This window comes from Heteronotia binoei, chromosome 3, assembly GCF_032191835.1.
Source record: "Heteronotia binoei isolate CCM8104 ecotype False Entrance Well chromosome 3, APGP_CSIRO_Hbin_v1, whole genome shotgun sequence".
Taxonomy (NCBI): domain Eukaryota; kingdom Metazoa; phylum Chordata; class Lepidosauria; order Squamata; family Gekkonidae; genus Heteronotia; species Heteronotia binoei.
The window spans coordinates 80095013-80118634 of record NC_083225.1 but is presented as its reverse complement, the minus strand read 5'-3'; the positions used below and the strand labels follow the sequence as shown (position 1 = coordinate 80118634).

Below are 23622 nucleotides of genomic sequence, written 5' to 3'. Positions count from 1 at the left end.
AGACTGTTAATACATAATGCTTCTGTTAATACATAAAGGGCTGTGGAGGATTCTACAGCTGCAGCCAATCCATAAGCAGCAGCAGCACACGTGATGCGGTTTGTCCACGAAAAGAAGGGGAGGGAACAGCTGTGCCTGCTCGATGTTACGTTAGTACGTTAGTACGTCATTACGCAACCAGACTTGCGCTTAAAAAAAAAAAAGATTGACAGGGCATCGAACTCAAGTCGATGCCAGTGGGAAAACGATTTGAGCCGGGGCTTCAGGGAAGGCGACTCCGCAAAGAGTCACTAGTGGGAAAACGAGAAAAATGATCCGGACATAATTGCGCCGCGGAATAAGGGGAGCAAACGCTAAGTGCGAAAACGACCTGTGTGTTTGTGTGTGTGTGTATATATATATATAATTTTTTTTTGGCCACTGTGTGACACAGAGTGTTGGACTGGATGGGCCATTGTCCTGATCCAGCATGGCTTCTCTTATGTTCTTATATTAGTTTGAACCTGAGAGCCCACAGAGTATGATCATCTCTATTCTTTGAGCTTTCTTACCCAAAATCTTTAGCCCGCCCCCCTATGTACTATCTTACCATCCCCACATTATTGCAGAGCTTTTTGTTTGTAAGATTGAACACTATACCGACAATGGTTTTGCAAGGGATATTTTTGAATAGGTCCTACATTAATAGAATCTGCCCTTGTGGCCTTAACAGGATTGATACATCCTTTCACATTCTGCTGGAATGCAGATTTTTCTTTTTAAGATTATAAGGGATTACTATATTAAGCCTTTATTCAACCAATCATCCCCCCCATACTCTAGAAACCCTAGCTCTTTTGCTCAGTAATAAGGATCCCAAGATCACTCTATCAATCGCAAAATTTGTATCAGTCCTTTTAGCTGTCCTTGCATTAAAAAAAAGAAGAAATATCTTCTGCTGCTCAAGATTCAGGAATCAATTAGCTTCTAAGGGTGCAAAAAGAAAAGACGAGGGGGATTTATGAGGTATGAAGAAAAATCCTCTCTCTCTCTCTCTCTCTCTCTCTCTATATATATATATATATATGTGTGTGTGTGTGTGTGTGTGTGTGTGTGTGTGTGTGTGTGTGTGTGTAGAGTGCTGTCAAATCAAAGCTGACTTTCGGTGACCCCAGCAAGGGGTTTTCAAGGGAAGTAAGAGTCTTCCTGTGTGGGATGCCACAGTTGACCCTTACTTTGCTTAGCTTCCAATATCAGGCTAAACCATGATGCCTTCCCTCTCCCTCACTTTGCACATTAAGCAAAAGGGGGAAATAGACCTTTTAAAATAGCCTGATGAAGACTCAAAGCGGATGAAATGTGCAGCTGATTATCATTTAAATGTACTGAGTGGTGGGAAGGAAATAAACCTGTTCAAGAATTTAGATCATCCTGTTAAGAGTTTTTTTTAAGGGTGGAGTAGGATATGTAAGTTTACTCTCCAAAGATTTCTTGTCGAGTCCCAACTTATTAAAAATGTCTGAAAGTGACACATAAAGGTTTGCAAGCATGTGTTTTATACAGCAGTATGCTTGCCTAGGAACTTCTAGTGTCTGCATTCCATGATGATCATGGATGGGTTTGCTACCATGTAATGTACAAAGTGACTCTTACACAAATGGGAGTTTTGGAAACTAGTTGAGCAGATTTCAGCTTGCATTCCTAAGACAGCTTTAAGTGGCCTGCATAGTGCCAAAGAGTACAGCCCCAACTCTTCTTTCAGCAAGGTGAAATGTGAAAGGAGATGGCTTGTGCCCAAAGGTTCTCTCTTGAAATCTGTTAGAAAATAACTTTAATTTTATCTTTCTGCTCTGGTTTCAGAAAAAGGTTCTTTTTCTGAAGCAAGAGAGGCTATTTCCTAAAAGATGATGACATCTTTGTACTATCTTGTCTTGAGCATTGAAGCAAAACTCCTGCCCTGGGAAACTAGCCTTTTTGTTTCTATAAAATGTATGGCCATTGGGGAGTTTGAGTTGGCCTGCCACAACTAACTGTTTTGACCTATAATTCTGCCTTCAGCAAGAAAGGCTGAAGAAAACTACAAGAGAGATATCTACAACCACTGTGTCCCCCAACCATGCAGTACTTTTCTCTGATACTGTTTAGATTTTATGAGACTTGCTGCCAAGCATCTTTAAACTCTGCCTCTGTCTTTTCCTTGTAGAATCACTAAGGTAGCACTGAGATGCTGGTTCTCTTCAAAGTCTTAATGGAAAAAAGAGAGTCTTGTGTACAATTAAAAGGTCCCAAGGCAGGAAAAGGCAGTTAAACTACAAGTGTATTATTACCATACAAATTCAGGAATTCTAATGTTGCTCATTTATCCATCCAGTATTTCAAATAAAACACATATGTAAAGTTATAAAGGGGTTATATCATTTATGTTTCAACTCCATTTCCCCTCCCATCATGGCTTGGATCTTGCATTATGTAATGCCTTCCTGATCATTCAGGGAGGATTTATTCTAAATTGTCCTTACTTAAAAGATTTTTACTACCTGATGCTGTAAGCATGGAATCTATGTTATGCCATTTATTGTATGTACTTCACTGATGAATTCCAGATTTCCCTTCTCCTGAATATTTAAGAAATGCACTGTACATAATTTGCCACTATTCCTATAGCTAGAGTGTGCTAAGAGCTCAAGCTAAAATATTACCTAAACAAATTATTAAATTGATATTTATCTTTTTGTAGTAAAAAACCCCCACTATGAAATATTATGAAATCCTACTGCAACAGGAAGAGCAACAAACATAATATTGTCCCCATCCCCTAATGCAGGGTTGCCAACTCCAGGTTGGGAAATTCCTGGAGATTTGGAGGTGAGCCCTAGCTATGGCAGGGTTTGGGGATTGGAAGGACATTGGTGGGATATAATATTGCATTGAGTCCATGCTCCAAAGTAGCCATTTTTTCCAGGGGATCTAACCACTATAATCTGGAAAGCAGTAGTAACTCTGGGAGATCTCCAGGCCCCACCTGGAGGTTGGCTACCCTACCTACATTTATGCTGCTACTTTATTAAACAGGATCATAATCTAGAGCACAATTCAGACTGGTAGTTTATGGGGTTTAAAAAAAAAAGTAATCAGAAGCTGCTATATAATTTTATCCAAACTCAGATATCAATATATCCCTAACATGAGGATATATCTAAACATAGGCAGTAATAAAATTATAATATGAAGTCCTAGGTTTATCAAGCTCTTCACATTATTCTGACAAACATTTTTGAATGTAACTTCATTTACTCGCTAATTAATTCCTGATTGCCAGAAGAATAAAGAGAACATTTACACTTTTAGTTTTAATAAGACTTCTAACACTTTCACAAATGAATTGTTATTTCTTAGGTAGATTTTGCGTTTTAGCAGTCTGGGATGGATCTTATGAACCACTACTTGAATGCAAACATAACTTAGTGTTATTCCAGAAAACCTCACACGTGTTAGCACAAGACTTCATGCAAGTATTTGTTAAAAGACAGGGAATGTCTCATGCAATATCTTGCACAATGCCTAGGGCTAGCTGGAGGGCCCGTTTGGATACAATGAACTTTTTCTTAGTGTAATACTCTTCCATTAACTTGAAACAGCTCCTCTGCAAACAGAACAGCCTTTCCACTAAAATATGAGTACCTCAGATTCGATCTATGATTTTTGGCAGACTAACACCACCCCATCATATGAGATATCTATACTGGACATGCATACTACCAAATTTTCTAAATGTGTAACTGCCAGTTTGGAGTAGGGGTGTTCAATCATACAGTACCTACTTGAAAAAATGTCTGATATTTATAAAATGTCTGATATTTTTCCAGGTGTGGAAGCCCCCAGCTGGCCAAAAGGACTTCTGGAAGTGTGAGCAAGCAAGCCAAGTGGTCTCCCCCCCTCCTTTTTACATGTCAGAGTATATTAATGATTCATCTAGAAGAATGCAAAACAAATCCAAAATACCTAGAGTTTGCAAAGTTGCTAAAAGTCACTTTAAAAAAGCAGGTTTAACAGCAAATAAAAACATTTGCTCCCCCACCAAAAATCTGGCTTACAGGAAAGAAAGGGGGGTGGGCTAGAAAAGTAAGGAAGGAGAGGAGGTGCAAAAGAAAATTCTACAAACATCAAAGTTCTCTTCTCTTGTTACTGTGATTTTTGTTGTTGTTCGTCATTTTCAAATTGCTTTTGTTGACCCACCCAATTTCTCTTCTCTGCTCTCTTGCACTAACTTTGTTACATCAATTCCTCTTATTCCAGCAGAACTGACTGCAAAAGGGACGAAGGGGAGGTGGGGGGAACTGCTTGGTGAGGTGCAGAACGAGACTTACAAATGTATGTTCTTATGAACTTTCTATCAGCAGATACCTATTGGAGAAGTGGGAAAGGAGAGAAGAGGCTTCAACATATGCTTTTGTTTTAAAGGAAAGAGTTCTTGCACTCCTCCCCATTTCCCCCCATCCTGCTTTTAAAAAAAGACTCTGGTAAAACCAAGTCAGATTGAAGTAATCGGAGAGGATGTGCTATGATTGATAGACAAATTGACAATTGACAAATTACCAGGTCCAGATGGTATACATTCAAGACTTCTGAAATAATTTGTGGATCTCCTAAAAAAAAATGCAGTCTATTGTTAAAACTGCCCTCTGTTCCTGAGGCCTGGAAGGTAGTTAATGTTATGTAACCCTCATCTTTTAAAAAGGTTCCAGAGGAGATCCAGGAAATTACAGGTTGGCCAGTCTAACATTGATACAGGGTAAATTGGTGGAATCTGTTATTAAAGATAGAATTAGTAGATACATAGATGAACAAAAGCTACTGAGAAAGAATCAGCATGCTGTAAGGGAAGATCTTGTCTTACTAACCTGTTAGAGTTCTTTGAGGGTGAACAAACATGTGGTCAAAGATGACCCAAAAGTTGTCGTTTATGTAGACTTCCAGAAAGCTTTTGATAAAGTTCTTCATCAAAAGCTCCTAAATAAACTGAACAATCATGTGATAAGAGGACAAGTCCTCTTGTGGATTAAAAACTGGTTAATTAACAGGAACAGAGAGTGAGTATAAATGTACAGTTTTCACACTGGAGGGTGGTAAGCAGCAGGGCTGCAGGACTCAGTACTGGGTTCAGTGTTTTTTAACTTGTTCATTAACAATCATAAGTTAGGAGTAAGCAATGAAGTGGCTAAATTAATGGATTACACTAAATTGAGAGCTAGGTGGTGAAAACCAGGAAGGATTGTGTGATGCTCCAAAGAGATTCGTTGAGGCTGGGCGAATGCACATCATCATGGTAAATGAAGTTCAACATGGGCAAGTGCAAAGTAATGCACACTGTACAAAAAACCCACTAACTATATATACACACTGATATAGCCTGAAGAGTCAGACACTGACCAGGAGAGATTCTTGCATTCTGGATTTCTGGCCCTGCTGGTGGACCTTCTAATGGCACCTGGGTTTTGGCCATTGTGTGACACAAAGTGTTGGACTGGATGGGACATTGGCCTGATCTAACATGGCTTCTCTTATGTTCTTATGATTATTTACTGGTCAAAGGAAAATTAGTAATCAAACATGTTATACTATTTTACTAAATCATAGTGTAGCTGCATTTCACCAGTTTTGCATTAATTAGAGAAAGTATTATGGAGCACATAATGGTCTTAATGTTGTTTAAATTATTGCATAATTAGATTGACACACTGATTTTTTGTAAGCTGGCAGAATCAGCAATCAGTACCAACATAACTATAATTAGAAGCCTCCAACATATAAACTTCCACTGTTTGAGAGCATCACAGAACAAAGCCAATGTGTCATACATCTTGATCATAAATAAATATGGATATCAGGATGTTAAAGTCGGAAAGGCAGCTAAGCATATGGAATAAAAAGCTAAAGTCAAACTACAAATGCAGGACAGTTTTCATTATTAGGGTAAAATCCACAGCTATGATCCTAAACTAATCTTCCACATGAGACATATTTTTAAAGTTTAAAGGCATAAAATAAAGTATATAAATGAAGCACCAATAAATAGATGAAAATTATTGACTAAACAGAGATGGATAAGAACATTTAACATACAGTTGAAGTCCTCTTTATGTGCAATTATGAAGCTGGTTTTTTCTCTCTCTGATGTGGTGACTGTTCAGTTTTATGTAGGTGGTATTTTCACACATGGCTCCATATGTGAAAACAGATGACTTCACGTGGTGATAGTCTACCACATAAGGACTTTATTGTAACACACTGAAATGTAAGAATCTGTCTTGATATAAGCAGAGATCTGGAATTTCCAAGGCAACAACTGATGAAGAAAATTAATGAAACCACTTTCATGAACCTTCCAATGTCAAACTAGACCAGACATGCCACATTAGCCAAAGTGACATTCAAGATAGGATCTATTCAACAATCACTAAAGAATCATGAGATTAACACAGTGAATTGTAGATGGCTAAACTTCAGCTGTAACAATTGTAGGTACTGCTCTATAACTGTGAAAACTCTTTTAACAGAATTTTCAAGATCCTGGCACAAGAAAAATATATATATATATTTGTTTCAGTTCACTTGATTTCAAGCCAATGTACACAGGACACAGTTGTACAAAGTACATCAGGACACAAGTTTTCATACTTGCAGTATTTACTCCAACACCTCAGTAAGTAAAGAATTACAGAGAATTGGCACAAAAACTGAAATATGTTTTATTTGTACATTCAGTGTACCCCATTCATCTATCATCTATCTCCAATTAATCTCTTCAAAATACTCTATGCAATCATATTATTTATTAACTACAAGAGTGGAGAGGAATGGAACTTCAGAAAGTGACAACAGTAGTGAATCATCATTTTCATTTGAACAACAGCATAAATCCAGGAAATACGCCATTTCAATTAACGGACTTCAAGTATCTTTTCAGAAACACACAGTGTACTGCCATTTCCACTCATTTAATTTAAAATGTTAATGCCCACATCAAATATTAAGACACAGATAACATCAGTAATCCTTGAATTCCACTTACCTAGCTGTGTCTCTTGAATTGTCAATTTACTCTCTGAAGGGTACAAAAGCTTTGGTGGTTTTTCTGTCAGTGGTGCTGCATAGGAGGGAAAAAGCATGCTCATTTCAATTTTTTTCCCCAAAAAAGAGTATTACATTTTTTTTCCTATTTGACACATAACAAAAGCATATGCTTTGAATAAACAGGTCAGTGACCATTCATAAAACCATCTCCAAAGCCTGTAATGAATGAATCTCTTAGCTCCTTCCCCCCACCCCAAGTTTCTGAAACAGAATTACGTAATTAATGGATCCAATATCCCTATGGTCTCCAGTCAATGGATTACGAGTGTATATAACTGAGCAGAGTATTGCTGAGGCAGCGTTTTTCAGAGAGTGGATAGGGTATAATACCATGGATGCATATGGTGTACATACTCTTGCAGATGCATCAAAGACTTAGAGAAGTTAGTGGCAGGGGAATGAGTGCGCATACCAAAGCCAAAGAGGACATTTCGTCTTTGTTTGCCTCATGTTAGTTCAGATTCAGAAAAAAAGGCATTGCCAAAATCTATACAATCATCTTACATTTGCAAGAGTATGCAGCTTTTAAAGGAGATATTATGCGCTCATGTCACCCACCTTCATTCAGCCAAAGCTAGCAAAGTGTCTATTAAGAAATGTATTAAATATTTAATTCATAGTAATTTAAAACTGAATATAAAATATCTGGCATAATAATGTTCATGCACAGTTCTTGTATGGATATGTCTATATTTGAATTACTGTATACAGCCCTGGTTAGCCTAGCTTCAAAAAGATACCAAAAGTCTGTAAAAGATGCAGAAAAGAGAAACCAAAATTATCAAGGGGTCAAAGTATATTCTCCATGAGAAAATCCTAAAAGGTTTAGGACTTCTCCATTTTAAAAGATAGCTAAGGAAACCAGGGCTTTTTTTGTAGCAGTAACTCCTTTGCATATTAGGCTACACCCCCCTGATGTAGCCAGTCCTCCAAGAATTTACAGTAGGCCCGTAAGAAGAGCCCTGTGAGCTCTTGGAGAGTCAGCCTGGCTACATCAGGGGGATGTAGCCTAATATGCAAAGGAGTTCCTGCTACAAAAAAAAAAAAGCCCTGGGTACAGCTATGCATTTTGTGAAGAAATCTAATCAAAAATCTTATTCTCCCTTTATGATAATACAATTTGGAATAAAGTTTACTATCTGGAATAATGGATAATACAATCTGGAATAATGGATAGTAGATTCAAGAGAGACAAAAGGAAGAACTTTGTCCCTCAACACATAACTTGGTGTTGCGGTGATTGAATACCTGGATTAGGGATGGGTACAAATGGCATGACCAACCAGAGTTCATCATGAATCAGGTCAGTTTGTGAATCCTGTCTGGTTCACTATCTGGCCATGAACAGCCATGGTTTTTGTGACTGTTTATGGCCACCAGAATGGCATGATTCTCCAGTGAGCTCAGAAGACATTTAAGTGCCTTCTGAGTTTACTTGCAAACCATTCCACCGTGGCACTGTGATGTTGAGTGAGCTCAGAAGGCATTTGAATGCCTTTTGAGTTCACTTATGAGAGCCACCACAACTTCTGTAGGGGGAACAAAAGGCCTTTCACTCCCCCTGTGATGAATTTGCTGCTTGCACTTTAAATGGGTTTTGCTAGTGGGTACCTCATGGGACTGGATGGCAAGCAGCAAATTTATCACTTCCAGGTGAATTTGCCACTTGGATTCCACACCCACACAGCACCTGCTTGCAACACCCATTTAAAGGGGACCCTTTCAATGGGTTTTGATAGCAGGGACCAGGCGGGAGTGAATTCAAGCAGCGAATTCACCCAGAAGTGGTGAATTTGATATTGGACTTCACTCCCACATGGTGCCCACTTTCAAAACCAATTTAAAGGGAATGTTCCCTTTAAAAGGGTTCTATAAACTTCATAAACCCAAACCAATTCACAAACTGGGGGAGGTCTGAACCTGCTTGCAGTTTATGTACTGTCATGAACCATGAACTGGGATGAACCTCCACTTTCCCAATTCATGCCAATCCATAGTCTTTATGCTCCACCAGTGTTAGCTATGAGGGACTATGAACACAAGGATCCTGAGCAGGGTTGCCAAGTCCAATTCAAGAAATATCTGGGGACTTTGGGGGTGGAGCCAGGAGACTTTGGGGATGGAGCCAAGAGACATTGGGGTGAAGCCAGGAACAAAGGTGTGGCAAGCATAATTGAACTTCAAGGGAGTTCTGGCCATCACATTTAAAGGGACAGCACACCTTTTTAAATGTCTTCCTTCCATAGGAAATAATGAAGGATAGGGGCACCTTCTTTTGGGGCTCATAGAATTGGACCCCCGGTCCAATAGTTTTAAAACTTGGAGGGTACTTTGGGAAGAGGCACTAGATACTATACTGAAAATTTGGTGCCTCTACCTTAAAAAAACAGCTCCCCCAGAGCCCTCGAAACCTCCAGATCAATTCCCCATTATACCCTATGAGAATCGATCTCCACACAGGTAACAATGAAGTGCTCAGCAGACGTTTCCCTCCCCTCCCCACCACCCTGTTTATGGCTACTCTGAAGTGAGGGATTGGCCTCTCTATTCATGAGTTGCTGCCAACTTCTTCAAAGTAACACAGACATACCATCCCAAGAGGAAGCCTTTCAATCGGAGACTGAAGCCTCCAGAGGTGAAAAGGCACATGGTCCTCTGGGGGCGGGGCTTCCCCCACTGGCCAGCTGACTGGGGGCAGGAAGGAGCCTGAGAAAGCAGAAGAACCCCCGTTGGGACCTGGGGATTGGCAAGCCTAATTCTGAGGCCTACAGGTAGCTAGCTGGCTTCTGTGGGAAACAGGATAGTCTAGCAGGTGCTTGGTTTGCTCAGTATTCTTATATTCTTGCTAGGACCCTTGAAAATACAAAACATGACTTTTATGGTAAATAAAAGAAAGAGTCTTGAAAAGAAACAGTCTCATGCAATCACAGTAGGACTAATGCTACATTTGTACACGGAGTTAAACTCTACAGCAATGAAAACCATTACTCTTCAATAGTGAAGAAGAAGAAGATATTGGATTTGCATCCAATATCTACTATCCTCCACTCCAAAGAGTCTCAGAGCGGCTCACAATCTCCTTTACCTTCCTCCCCCACAACAGACACCCTGTGAGGTGCGTGGGCTGGAGAGGGCTCTCACAGCAGCTACCCTTTCAAGGACAACCTCTGCCAGAGCTTTGGCTGACTCAAGGCCATGCTAGCAGGTGCAAGTGGAGGAGTAGGGAATCAAACCCGTTTCTCCCAGATAAGAGTCCACACACAACCACTACACCAAACTGGCTCTCCTAGTGTATTCTCATCATCCTTGTTTTTTTTGTTTTTTTTTGGATTTGAGCATTATGTACCAGGGGTACACAAAGTGGTACCTGTGAATGCCATGGCACTCACAGACATCTTTTTCTGGTTCCCACTAAGTGTTTTTAGGAAGTGGGTGGGTTTGATTGGCTGTGCAGATGTTTTAAAAATATTGCTAAGAAGAAGATATTGGATTTATATCCCGCCCTCCACTCCGAAGAGTCTCAGAGCGGCTCACAATCTCCTTTACCTTCCTCCCCCACAACAGACACCCTGTGAGGTGGGTGGGGCAGGAGAGGGCTCTCACAGCAGCTGCCCTTTCAAGGACAACCTTTGCCAGAGCTATGGCTGACCCAAGGCCATTCCAGCAGTTGCCACCACAGCACAAGGATCTACACACTGTGTTACTGAAGTCAGGCTGTAGCAATCCATTTTGTGGCTGGCCCCACTTCCTGCAGCAGCCATTTTGCATGCCCCCCATGCCAGATCAGAATTTTAGATGTGCGCATAGGCTCAAAAAGGTTGGGGACCCCATTGTATATGAATGAAAGTAAAAGTAAAAATAGAAGCAGGAATGGAGCTCTAGTCAATTAATGGGAAAAGTGAAAAGGACTCATTGTATGGGTCTGAAGTCAGAGGCAGTGCAATAGAAGAGGAGGTTTATTTTAGTGAAATTGACTTAAAAGAACAGCCTCAGCAGGAATGAGGGTAGGGATGAGAAGAATGCAATAGAAGAGCACACAGATAGTGAATTCTGTATGATACTATGTTCCAAAAACAAAGGAAACTGCTTTTTGTTTCCATAGCCTGGTTACTGAGCAGGTGCTCTACACATTTAAATAGGCAAAAGCAGCAATGAAAGCAAGGGGATAGAGGATTGGTTCAGACATTGTACAGAAGTTCCAAAAGTGCAATTATGAAAGATTTCTGCTGTCACATGTTTTCTCTGCTGTAATTTTGAGGTGCCAGGAGAATGAATTCTGGATCAGTAGCATTAAGCAGATCAAGATCAGGCAAAAGGTCAGAAGTCCAAGTGTGAAAAATTGCATAAACTGAGGAACCAGCTCACAGGCCCAGCTTCATGTTGTCTGAGACTATGTGATTGGCTCCTTGGATCATAGGCAGGGACTTGGTCAGCTGACTGCAGGTCAGAAGAGAGACTGTAGCTTAAGGCACACTGTGGTTATAAGGGAGCAAAAGGGCCTGAAATGGAAAATGCTTGAGTTCCATACTGGCACCTTTCATTGTTTGTTAGGAAGCTATGATTATTCAGCAGTGATGGAGAGGCAGTTGCATTTTATTTAGGGATCTTGTCTTCATAACACTGAAAAATAGTACCACTATTGCAGTAAGGTATAGAATTGAATAATCATAAATTAGCTTAATGACTCTTTATTGTATGTTACAGCAAAATTTGGGGAATCAGATGAATAAGTCACTTGTACTTCCATTTTATTGGATTCTCAGAAATAAATGAAGCAGTTCTAAATCAACTTAAACCTAATTACTCAAACTATACAGCCTTTCTGAGTGTGACCTTAATTAGCTTTTCTAGCTCATTCACACTCTCCATCCATCAATAGTTATAATAAAATGAATAATTTGTATCAGATGAAAAACTAAAAAAAAATTGTTTCTGAATGATGATGTGTGAATACTGTTAAGATCAAGGATGCAAATGAAATGTATTCATTCATATGCACAAGAACACTTTTGTATACTTTTTAACTTCATGTGACAACCCATATGAGAAATATTTAATAGGCATGGGAGAAGGTCCGTGCTAAATTTGAAGTAGACTGGGGTCTTCTTGAGCCTCTGTTATCTATGTTTCATCCACAATTGCTAGTTATCACCCCATTCAAAAAGAAAGAAAGAAAAGAAAAGAAATTGCCATATACTTCAGGTTGAAGTATGGGAAAATGTTTTCCCATTAAATTAGCCATTTTGTCTTCATTACAACTTTCTCACTCTCCATTTAATTAATCACATCACTTGAAGATCAGTATACCAATGTCAACAACATGGAAGAACAAAGATTGCTTACTTCATATACTAATAGCTGTGTGGGTTAAACAACAGCAAACAATCAAACCTTCTCTTTGTCTTAGAGTACAATCATGTCAATCTTGCTGAAAACTAAAATTCTGTCTTCTAAGAATTGCTCAGGATAGTTTACCAGGATCTCTGCCAACAAAAAATCTAAAGAAACAAAGCTATTGCATAATTTTTTTCATGCTACTTTCTGTGTCTTACACATAAAAACCCATATTTATTGTTTTGAGATGACCCACAACTATGTCGTACACACAGGGCCATAGCTAGGATTTTTTTTGGGAGGGGGGAGCTTTTTAAAAATCAGGAGGATTTTTAAAAAGTCCCCCTCCCACCTAAAAAATCTATGCCCCCAACACCTTCCATCCCAGCCACATCCTCTGCTGTGGCTTGAGAGTTGTTCCCCACCAGCTTTTCAAATCATGCAGGAGGACTGGCAAAAGCAGTCGGCCAGCCTCCTGACACCATTTAAAGACCTTTTAATCATGCGGGGAGGTTGCGGCTGCTTCTGCCAGCTCTCCAGTGCAATTTGAATTGCTTGGGGGACAGCCTTCAAGCCTTTGTGGAGGTGCAGAGAGAAGTCTGCTGTCTTTGTTCTCTGCTGCCACTGAGGCTTGAGGGTCATGTCTGCCCCCAATGGTGATCCAAATCACATGGGAGAGGGGGTCGAAGCAGCTATATGCTCCCAGTGCAATTTATAGGCCCTGCCAACCAGTTAGTTGGTGAGGTCTTTAAATCATGCAAGGGCACTCCCTCCCTCCCCACAATCTGAATTATACAGGAGTGGCCACCAGCTTCCCCACGTGATTTAAAGGCCCTGGTGATCTGCTGGTTGGTGGGGCTTATAAATTGTGCAGGGATGCCAGTGGCTACTACACCTGCCGATCAATTTGGATCATGGGGAGCAAGGAGGTGGCGGTGGGGAGCAAGGGCCACCAGTTGAGGGCCTCAAGTTGGGGGCTCCCCACCCAGAAGTAGCAAGTTGGGGGCTCCCTACCCAGAATAGCTATGGGCCTGCTTGCACATTTTCTACTTTTTATTGGAAAATTCACAGCTACCTCCTCTCCACTCCCTCAGTGATCCCTGTTCTATGCCCAGCGGAAGGCAAACAACAACAACAACCCTCCAGAATCTCTGAGCCAATCTGGCCTGGAATAAAATTGGTCCGTGACCCAAAGTGGTGATCTATATTACCCTGGACATATAAGAAAGGACCACAAGAGCTGAGCACTGGGTCATGCCTTTCTGCCTTCACTTTCATGATCTGCCTAAATTCACAGAATCTGCATTGCTGTCAGATGGCCATCTAGCCTCTGCTTAAAAACCTGAAAAAGAAGCACAGCCTATCACTTCCTAAGGAAGCCTGTTTCACAGAAGAAACATTCTAATCATTGGGAAGTTCTTCCTAATGTTTAGCCAAAAAGTCTTTAATTTTTTTTATTTTAATTTAAAATGTTAAAATTTACATACAGACCAGAGACACAACATCTCAAAATTGTTTCATAAAATAGAAGTGACAATATAGAATTCATAACACTATGAGTCCCCTCTGTATGACAGGGGGAGGGGACCAAAAAAGTACATCTCCTATTTTGGAAATAATATGACAAATCTATTGTCTAACTGCATTCATGGCTACCCACCACCACCAGCTTCTCCCTTTTCCTACAGGAAGAGGCATGTATTTCTTAAGAACCACAAAACTAAATACAGATACCGTTTTCACACACAGCTTACCTTGCAGTCACAAACCTGTTCCCTCTGCAGCGTCTGTTGGATTTCCCACCATCTGTGCCAGAGTTACAGGAAGTGCTGTGGTTTTTGCGTAGCAAATGTAAACTGGGTTTAGTGGTTTACGTTTGCTATGCAAAAGCTGCGGCACTTCCTGTAACTTCGGCGCAGATGGTGGGAAATCCGACCAGACACTGTAGAGGGAACAGGATTGTGACTGCGAGGTAAGCTGTGTGCAAAAACGGTCAGAGTCTTTATCATTCCATTAGGCCAAATTGTTACTATATACTTCTATACTTCAGTATCTTTATATTCCCTAGGCATTTCTGTTTTTACTTAATCATTGTACATTCACTCAACCCTCCCTAGCGTCTAGTTCATTACATGTTTCCTCAGATGGATCATGAGAGATATGATGAATCTTGTCAAGTTTTTCCTGACATGTTGTACCTAACCTTTCCAACATCTCCCTGAGCCTCTTGCTCCATGCTTTCCTCCCAGTTGCCGATTTGCTGTCATGCTTCACTATATCAGAGCTTTCAGGATTCAGCTGTTTCTCTGGGACTTCCATAGAGATGCTTTGGTTTTTACTCTGTATAATAGTAGGCTCCTGTAAGGGCTTACTGATCTTCACTTGAAATGATCTGATGCCTGCCATTGTTTCCCTCTTTGATACATCAACTTTATAGGTGGTAAACTTGGAGTTAGCACTTTTGATGCGGTGGAGATGGATATTAACTTATCAAGGTCATGAGAGAGCTGTGATCTGTTATGCCAGGGATAGGGGAGGTCAAATCAGCACTAGTCTTTGGCTTATATTTGGATGGTTGTCTCACAGGGGGAAATAAATTAAGAAGTTCAACTGAAGTACGAAGGAGCTGAAGGGAGTTCTTCAGTTTCTCCAATGTAGCAGTAATGTTTGTCCGTTACCCAAAAAGAGAAATTCTCAGAGAGTTTTACAGGATACTTCTATGCTTCAGTATCTTTATATTCCGTGGGCATTTCTGGTTTTACTTAATCATTGTACATTCATTCAACCCTCCTTAGAGACTAGCTCTTACATGTTTCCTCAGATGGATCATGATAGATATGATGAATCTTATCTGACACCTTGATCTTGCTTGAACTGATATGCAATCTTTTGCCCACATTCTGGAGTAGGCTTGAGTCATTGCCAATTGTGTTAAGATGGGCTTCAGATTCAAGGCCATAAGTGGGAAGTTTCCTACATGTGGTACCTGGAATTAATGTCTGCACTGTTTCATCTATGAAGACTCTGGTTATAAAGATTTCAAAGGAGGATAAAAACTGCATTTTCAAAAGCATTGAAGGGATTATTGGCTGGTTGAAAGTTCAGAGAACTCTCCTCTCAGAAGGTGTGTTGGGGAGTCTTTCACTTTGTCAAGGTCAATAGGAAAAATTTCTACATACAGAAGTTGACTCAGGGAATAAATGACTGCTCTTTTATTTATCCAGCACCCCTGATTCACACAATGTATAATGAATAATGCAATTTTATAGTTTTGTAATCTGTGATCCAGCTTTATACCTTCTTCTCTGTTCATCCTCCCTGCAGTAGGAAGCTGTATGTCCTTAAACCAGGAGGTTTTTTATTTTTATTTTTGGTATAATTAAAGTCTCTCTTGTATTGTTGTGGGGGGGAGGGGTACAGGGTCTCTGGATATAAGGCATTGAGGTTTTGCCTAAGGCTTTCGAGTTTATCAGCAATGCTATTTAATTGTTGAAAAACAGCCACAACAATTTTGCCAGTAAGAAGGCAGTGGTCACCTATAAACTTTAGCAGAAAATCTCTTAGTAGGTCTTCCTCTTATCACCTGCTCTCAAAGGCATTGTCTTTCATGTCTAAGGAAGATGAGGAAGGTGGTTGTGAGCAGTGTTCCCTATAAATTGAGTTAGTGCGAACTAGCTCACAGTTTTTTAGCCTCTGACTCACACATTTTAGTCAGCTCAGGAAATACAGCCCCAGAACAAACTAATTTATGCAGTAGCTCACAACTGTAATACCAGTAGCTCACAAAGTAGAATTTTTGCTCACAAGATGCCATAGCTTAGAAGGAGTATTGGTTGTGAGTCTGCTAATTTAGTCTCCTTTATAAGTTTGTCAGCTTTAAAGAGGTAACGATTTATGGATAACTGGGTGGTAGGTTAGCTTTCTGGATCCAGAGCCTTATATTTGTTAGGAGAAAGAAAATTGGAAAGATCACTTTCTACTTCGTACTTTGGCAAGTTGTTATATATATGCAGCTGCTCGGCTGAGTTCCTCCTCATTCTTTTCTTCTCATTTCTCTACTTCCTTCCTATGTTCAGGAGGTGGTTTCACTGAGACATCCAAATCCTTTTAATATTTTCTCCAGTGATATACAGCCAGCCAAAAGCTCTTGATTTAATTTCAATCTTTGATTCTGGTCTGACCTTCTGGGGTAACAGAAAATAATTCTGCTCCATCATCTATATGACAGTCCTTCAAATACCTGAAAATGGCTATCATATCATCTCTCTGGGATGAATATACCCAGTTCCTTCAACCTTTCCTCATAGGACTTGGTCTCCAGATCCTTACCATCTCCATTGCCTTTCTCTGGCCTCTTCTCACCTCAACACTCGTTGTTGTTCTCTCCTTTCACAGTAGAATCATTTAGACATTATTTCAGCTTGCAGAGTATGGAAATAGGATCACATGCTACTGATTTCCACACATTCATTTAAAAGTGGGAACAAACAGAATCATTGTGCACACAACATATGTACACTGGGTTTTCTCCACAGCCAACAGAGCTCTTTGCACATACATTTTACATATCTTGCCGATGTTCCAAGTATTTGTGAAGAACTTTGTAGAATGTCACTTCCAATCATCCATCCATTGAAAAAGCATCCATAAAGGATTACTGAACAATTTATTTGGAACAGGAAGTAATTGTGAGTTGATAAAACAATTTGACTTACTTAACTGGATATGATTTACCTGAGTGTTATTTTCTTTAACATTTCAGATAAATTTAACTGCTACCTTATCATTATTCTTTCATAATTTATTTTTAATGACTCAAAGTTATCAGTATACAATCAGTTTTCAAAAGTGTCTACTTTCATTTAAATTTAGATTTGCTTTTTTTTTTTTCAAGCTCAACTCAATTACCTCTTATCAGATAGCATTTCTCCAGCACTGTAGTTCTAAATCTCTAAACTTGCTTCAAAGTGGACTAAGTTCTGTCATGGTCTCTAAAAGGTATCACAATTGCTAGAGTAATCCTAGTACAAAGAGCATGCAGGATAGGGAGCAACAAATTTTATTCATTGAACAAACTGATACATTACTTACTTGAGGCCATAGACCCCACATGGCAGCTTTATGTGTGAAAAATAATAGTCTTTTTTAACTGCACAGGGATTAAGGATGTTAGCTTCACAATACGCTTTTGGTGTATGTGGTAAAATTTATCTGTGGCATCAGCCTGCCTGACAAGAGCCTTTCCATTGTGAGACAGTGTTGTATGAACTAATTGACTGAGGCACTGTTTGTATGGTCCCAGACATTCCTGCTAGAAGCACACAGTAAAGAACAGAACTCATAGCCAAAGGTTAGTCAAGAGGCTTTAAAGCTTTATTCCCTCCTGATTGTCCTAACTGGTTACTTCTATGTGTTTATTACTTCTATGAGTTCACCTACACTTTAAATGAATGTTTACAAGAATATTCCCTTTTTGGTCTGGACTCCTGGTGCTTAAAAACAATCACAGCTTAAATTGTAGGTATCCAGTCTTCTTTATAAACCAAACTTCTATCTAATCAATGCTTGATTTGATCCTGTTGTATCTACTAAAATAGATCTAAAGATATAGCTGTACTTTACAAAATTTTATTGCCATGTTTGTTTTCAGAAGGCTCAATATTTTAAGTGCAAAGTACCTCATCATCAGGTCTACACCAAACAAACCAGCCCAGGCTGAAGGCTAGACTCCAGCTTTGGGCTTTCCCCCCTTTTTTGTTTGTTTCTGTATCATAGTGCTATGACCAGTAGTAAAGTAGTCTGGTTGTTGGCCAGCAATAAATACAAATACAGCTGATTTGTTCTTGAATCCAAGGCTCCATACAAACATAGCAACAAGGAGATATCTCTATGGCATCCTATGAGAAAACTGAGTGCTTTGATCTGATTTTTTTTAAAAAAAGATGTTGAAAGACTATACTATTTTTTACTAGCAAATGAGATTATGAATGATAACAAACAAAAAGCAGTCTTTATTAAGTGTTTGTAGCAGCAAAAATACACTTATAAAATGTGTTGCAGCATCAGAAACCAGAAACTAGGAAACAAATAGCTAACAGATTTTCAAAATATTTCAAAATCTGCTGGTGGCTAGGGGACCTGGAAATGCAATGCCAAACCCAAGCATTATTATAGACCATACATTTAATAAGAAGGAGATGTTGTGTTAGCATATGTAGCAGAACTCAAAGCTTAACATGCATTCTGGTTTAGCTCATATATGCATAGCATATATGATAGAAATGCAGTCTTATAAATGTTTTTAAATAAATACAATTTAATAAGTAAACAGTGCTCATTTGGCAGCATCTTACAAGATGCATTAAGAGACTGATTCAGTTCTGGAATAAAGGATGAAAAAATTCAAAAGCAGGTATTATCAGAAGGAAACCTGTCCTAGGTTAAATCTGGAGAACTGCCAATAGCTATTGGAGGTAGCAATGACAAACTTAAAGGAGTTATGTCCTAAACAGGAGGAAACTGAAATGGAGTCCTCAAATAAAGCACAAAGCCTAGGACAAAATGTTCACGACCTAGAAAGGTGCTTCCGTCATGGAGGAGCTCATTCTGCTTCAGTTTGTAGACATCTAGTACCTTAAATTCCTAAAACTGGGAAATACAAAGGGGGTGGGGCTATTGGACAATACAACAAGGCCATTTCAGTGAGCCACCCCCACACTCCCTAAAAAGGAAGGAAACAGAAGATCTGCTCTCTAGAGAAGAAGGGAAGAAAGGAGGAGGTAGTCCTTGAATTGTATACTCTGTAAAGGGAAAAAAAAGTGAAGCCACCAGAGCTAAGTAATTAACCTGTATGTATAAAAATGGATGCAGAAGTTTTCACCACAATGATAAATGAAAAAACTTGCCAAAAGAGTAAAGCAGGTCTAAGATTGCTCTTTATGGAGCACACAGCAGGGAAGTTTGAGGGGAAGCATGAGGATGCACAAAAATAATGCTGTACTTTAAAATAATGTAAAATAATGCTGTAAAAAAGGATGCACAAAAATAATGCTGTACTGTGAGTTCAGCGTTGGGTGAGGAAGTTTGCCTATGACACAGTGACTTTCTCGGTAAACAATTCTGCATAGTTTCAGATAAGGAATCTTTCTTAACCACAACACCTTCAAACAACCAAAACAGTTATACAGTTAGAATGCCAGCAGGAGTGTGGGAGCTATCTAGACTTTTGCAAGGAGTGCCACATGTATGCGTAATTCCACAAAGCCTGTAAAATGGAGCTGTTCCACCAGGCTTTGGGTTGAAGCAGTGGATGTCTGATTACATAGGCCTCCCCTGGTCTAACCCACCTGTGCTATGGACTATACCAGCTTATCCTATGGGCATTAGCCTGGGCCCACCTGTTTACACCACACATCCCAGGATGCTGTTGATTTTGTTAAATTTTAGCCCACCATTGGTTGTTACATTAGGGGTGCAGTCACACCTACCATTAAAAGCGGGTGTATAGCGCTCAAATCTGAACTGCTGAATATTGAATCGATGCAGGGCAGTTCAGACGAGCATCAAAGAATGCGATTCATTCTGTTGTGCGCGATCAGACATCCAATACTATCACACTCCTTTCTTGGAGCATGCATAATCAGATGGTGATTTCTGGGAGGGGAGGGGGTCCATTGAACATGCGCCTACCTGTTTGGAGCTGGGAAATCAAAACGTTTTTTAGAGGCAGGGGGGAAGGGCGAAAGTTTCCAGAATTAACATTGCCGATCCAAACCACGGAACTGCCAGGAATTATTTTCCTAGAAATTGGCAGTGACAATGATATCTTGAAATCCTCCACATTGAAAAAAAAGATTTTTTTCCTGTTCTGAATAGTGGGATAACGTTCCCCCCCCCCTCTGATCCTGTGTTGATTGGAGAAGCAGAAGTGTCACCTCAGATTCCCGGATGATCTGGCAATGCACATGTCTGCTGGGGCTTTCTTTAAAAAAAAAAAGGTGAGAGGCAGTATCGCACGTGAGCTGTCCAAATAACAAAAAGCCGATCGTGCGCCACTGTTTTGAAAAAGGGCCAGACTTTATGTACTGTCAAATTAATGCGCCATTCATGCGTAGCAAGCCTGGATGAGCCCGGATGACGATCGATTGCCAGATGTGGCTGTCTGAATGAACACATTTAATCCGTCAGCCAGACGGAGATGTGTCGTCACTAATGGTACATGTGACCGCGCCCTAGTTCTTCTTTTTAAAGAAACTTTTATCTGTTTTATGAATCTGTTGTAACTTGCCCTGAGCCTGCTTGCAGGGGAGGGCAGGAAAGAAATCCCAATAAATAAAATAGAAATAAATAAATATCTGCCCATGGGCATATGCTCAATGTGTGGGTGCTATTGGGACTCTGGGAACAGGGTCATTTCCTTAAGGCTAAGAGAAGCCGAGAGAGGAGAAAAGAGCAGTTTGTGGATGAGACTCTTAGGGACCTGCTAGATATCCCATGCTTCTGCTGATAGCATCTCTGATTTCATGGAGAGTGATGGTCTTGAGGTTGGAAGGCATCAGACTGAGGAAGGCACAAATAATCCCTTGCACAATGAACCAATATCATCTTGTACTGAGGGTACCCCACTGAGGCTGGAGAAGGGCTTTTGGTAGTGGGTGATTTAATCATTATGAATATAGACAACACAGATCAAATGAAGAGAGTGGGGTTAGGATACCAATCACATTAGAAAATGTAATTGTGTTGTGCCAGAGGGGAAAAAATAGGTTACTTGGCAGAAAGCTAAGAGCCAGGACTTCCAAAGTAATGCTCTCAGAACTGCTATCTGTTTCATGTACAGGGCCAGCTGTTGTTGTTCAGTTACACAGTTGAGTCCGACTCTTTGCAACCCCATGGACAAAGGCATGCCAGCCCCTCCCACCATCCTCCGAAGTCTGCCCAAATTCATCTTTGTTACATCAGTAACGCTGTCCAACCATCTCATCTTTTGCCACCCTTTTCTTCTTCTGTCTTTCCCAGCATCAGGATCTTCTCCAGTGAGTGCTCCCTTCTCATTGGGTGGCCAAAGTATTTGAGCTTCAGCTTCAGCATCTGACCTTCCAGGGAACAGTCTGGGTTGATTTCCCTTAGGACTGACTGATTTGATCTTCTTGCAGTCCAAGGGACTCTCAAGATTCTTCTCCAGCACCACAGCTCAAAAATATCTATACTACTGTGCTCAGCCTTCCTTATGGTCCAGCTCTCACAGCCATACATTACTACTGGGAATACCATTGCCTTGACTATACGAACTTTTATTGGCAGGGTGATATCTCTACTTTTTATTATACTGCCCAGGTTCACCATAGCTGTCCTCTCAAGGAGCAAACGTCTTTAACAGCACAATCCAGAGGTGAGGGGGGGGGAAAGTCTTTTGGGAGCAGACGAGCCACTATGTGGGTGCAGGAAGGGTTTGCACCAATGTACGACCGGTGCCACCACAGCAGGGGGGAGTTACGTGGATTGGGAGCCGCCTGAGCGCTGCTCTGCCCAAGGCCATCAGTGCCTGAGGGCTGCACCAGAGTGTGGGTGGAAGTGAGGAGGAGTGCAGCGTTCAGGTAGAGGAGGGGGTGGAGTTGGGGGCGCGGCTTAGGCAACTTCCTGAGCAGTTTGGCCCATGACACAACCCCCGAGAGGCGCAACTTTACGCCTGCAAAAACAGTGGCGTGTCCCATAGGCACTTGTTGAAACCAAAAACAAAAGTTGCCTCCGCCACTGTGGAAGCTTGCAAACCCCTTAGGGAGTGGTGTGATTGCCTCACCAATCCCCTCCTGCCTCGGGCTGATGAGCCCCCTCCTCAGCACCCAATCACAGTCTCCCTCCTCCTAGGAGACCTTCCGCTCTGGCCTCAGACTTTAGCTCTGGCCTCGCACAACTCAGTTGTTAGGGTGAGGAGCGCATGGCAGGAAGATCTGCTGGCGAGCTCCCGGCCATACAGACTTAGAGTGAGGGACAGGCAGACATGTTGGTGATGGTTTTACATCGCACAGTTGCTTTGACAGTATCTTTGACTTGCGAGGAGGAGAGAGAGGTCTCTCCCCTGGGACTAATTGCTCTTGTTTCCAGGTCTCCACAGGTTCCGGGCTCCCGGAGGCTCTACATGTGAGAACTGTTGCCCATGGCTGGGTAAGTTCCACTGTCCCCCCCCACAGCCTCCCCCTCCCCTCGCTCTTGACCACCTGGTGTGTGAGCATCTCTGGCACTTGAACCAGGCAGTGGGCTCCGGCAGGGGGCATTTGCTGACCCTGCTCCCCTGTGCTGCCGCCTGCTCCCTTCCCATGGTCTGCCCTTTGACACATTCCCAACCCCTGGTAGGGCATGGTGTGTGTGTGTGTGTGTGTGTGTGGCAGATGCCCTGTTGTGGGGGGTGGGTCAGAGACTATCCCTTTAAGACAGCACCTGGCTGAAATGCAGCCTGCTCTTCCAGCCACCTCCCATGCAGGTGCTCTTGATCTCTATCTCTGTTTTGCAGGTGGGAATCCAACACAGAGGCTTCGCCATGTGTGTTGCTCCACTGCCCCTCAGCTGTTTTTCTGCCCGCAGCTCAGAATGGAGCCCCGCCCACAGTGAGACTGCCCAGCACGCACCAGGGAGACTGTTGCACTCTGTTCTGGAAAAATAAAGTTTGAGCTGTGCACTCTGTTGTCTCTCCTGCTTGGCATCTGCTGCACATTCCATGGGCAACCCCCTCCCCCACGTCAGTGGCCTCTTCGAGGGAATGCCTGGGAGGGTGGGCACACTTGGGGTTTTTTTGGGAGGAACGGTCTATGAGCCGCCATGCTGCCCCCCCGCGTGGCTGGACAGGGGAGGGGAGTGCCGCCCCTCAGCTTGCCCAGGCTGACAGCCTACCTGACCCCACAGGGCTGTTGTGCGCAGGACACTAAGGGGGGGCTGACAAAGTGAACTCAAGAGTTCTGCGGCTGATGCATAAGAACATAAGAGAAGCCATGTTGGATCAGGCCAATGGCCCATCCACTCCAACACTCTATATCACACAGTGGCCAATACACACACACATTCACACACACACTGTGGCTAATGGCCACTGATGGACCTCTGCTCTATATTTTTATCCAATCCCCTCTTGAAGCTGGCTATGCTTGTAGCCGCCACCTACTGTGGCAGTGAATTCCACAT

At 41.5% G+C, this 23622-nt stretch overlaps 1 protein-coding gene across 1 annotated transcript in view; it reads right to left on the bottom strand.

Moving 5' to 3' along the window:
• IL1RAPL1 (interleukin 1 receptor accessory protein like 1) overlaps positions 1–23622 on the bottom strand; it is a 1501437-nt gene that overhangs the window by 355957 nt on the left and 1121858 nt on the right. Inside the window, exon 7 of the mRNA XM_060234094.1 lies at positions 7052–7126. Coding sequence (XP_060090077.1) covers positions 7052–7126 — 75 coding nt within the window. The remainder of the gene's footprint in view (positions 1–7051; positions 7127–23622) is intronic.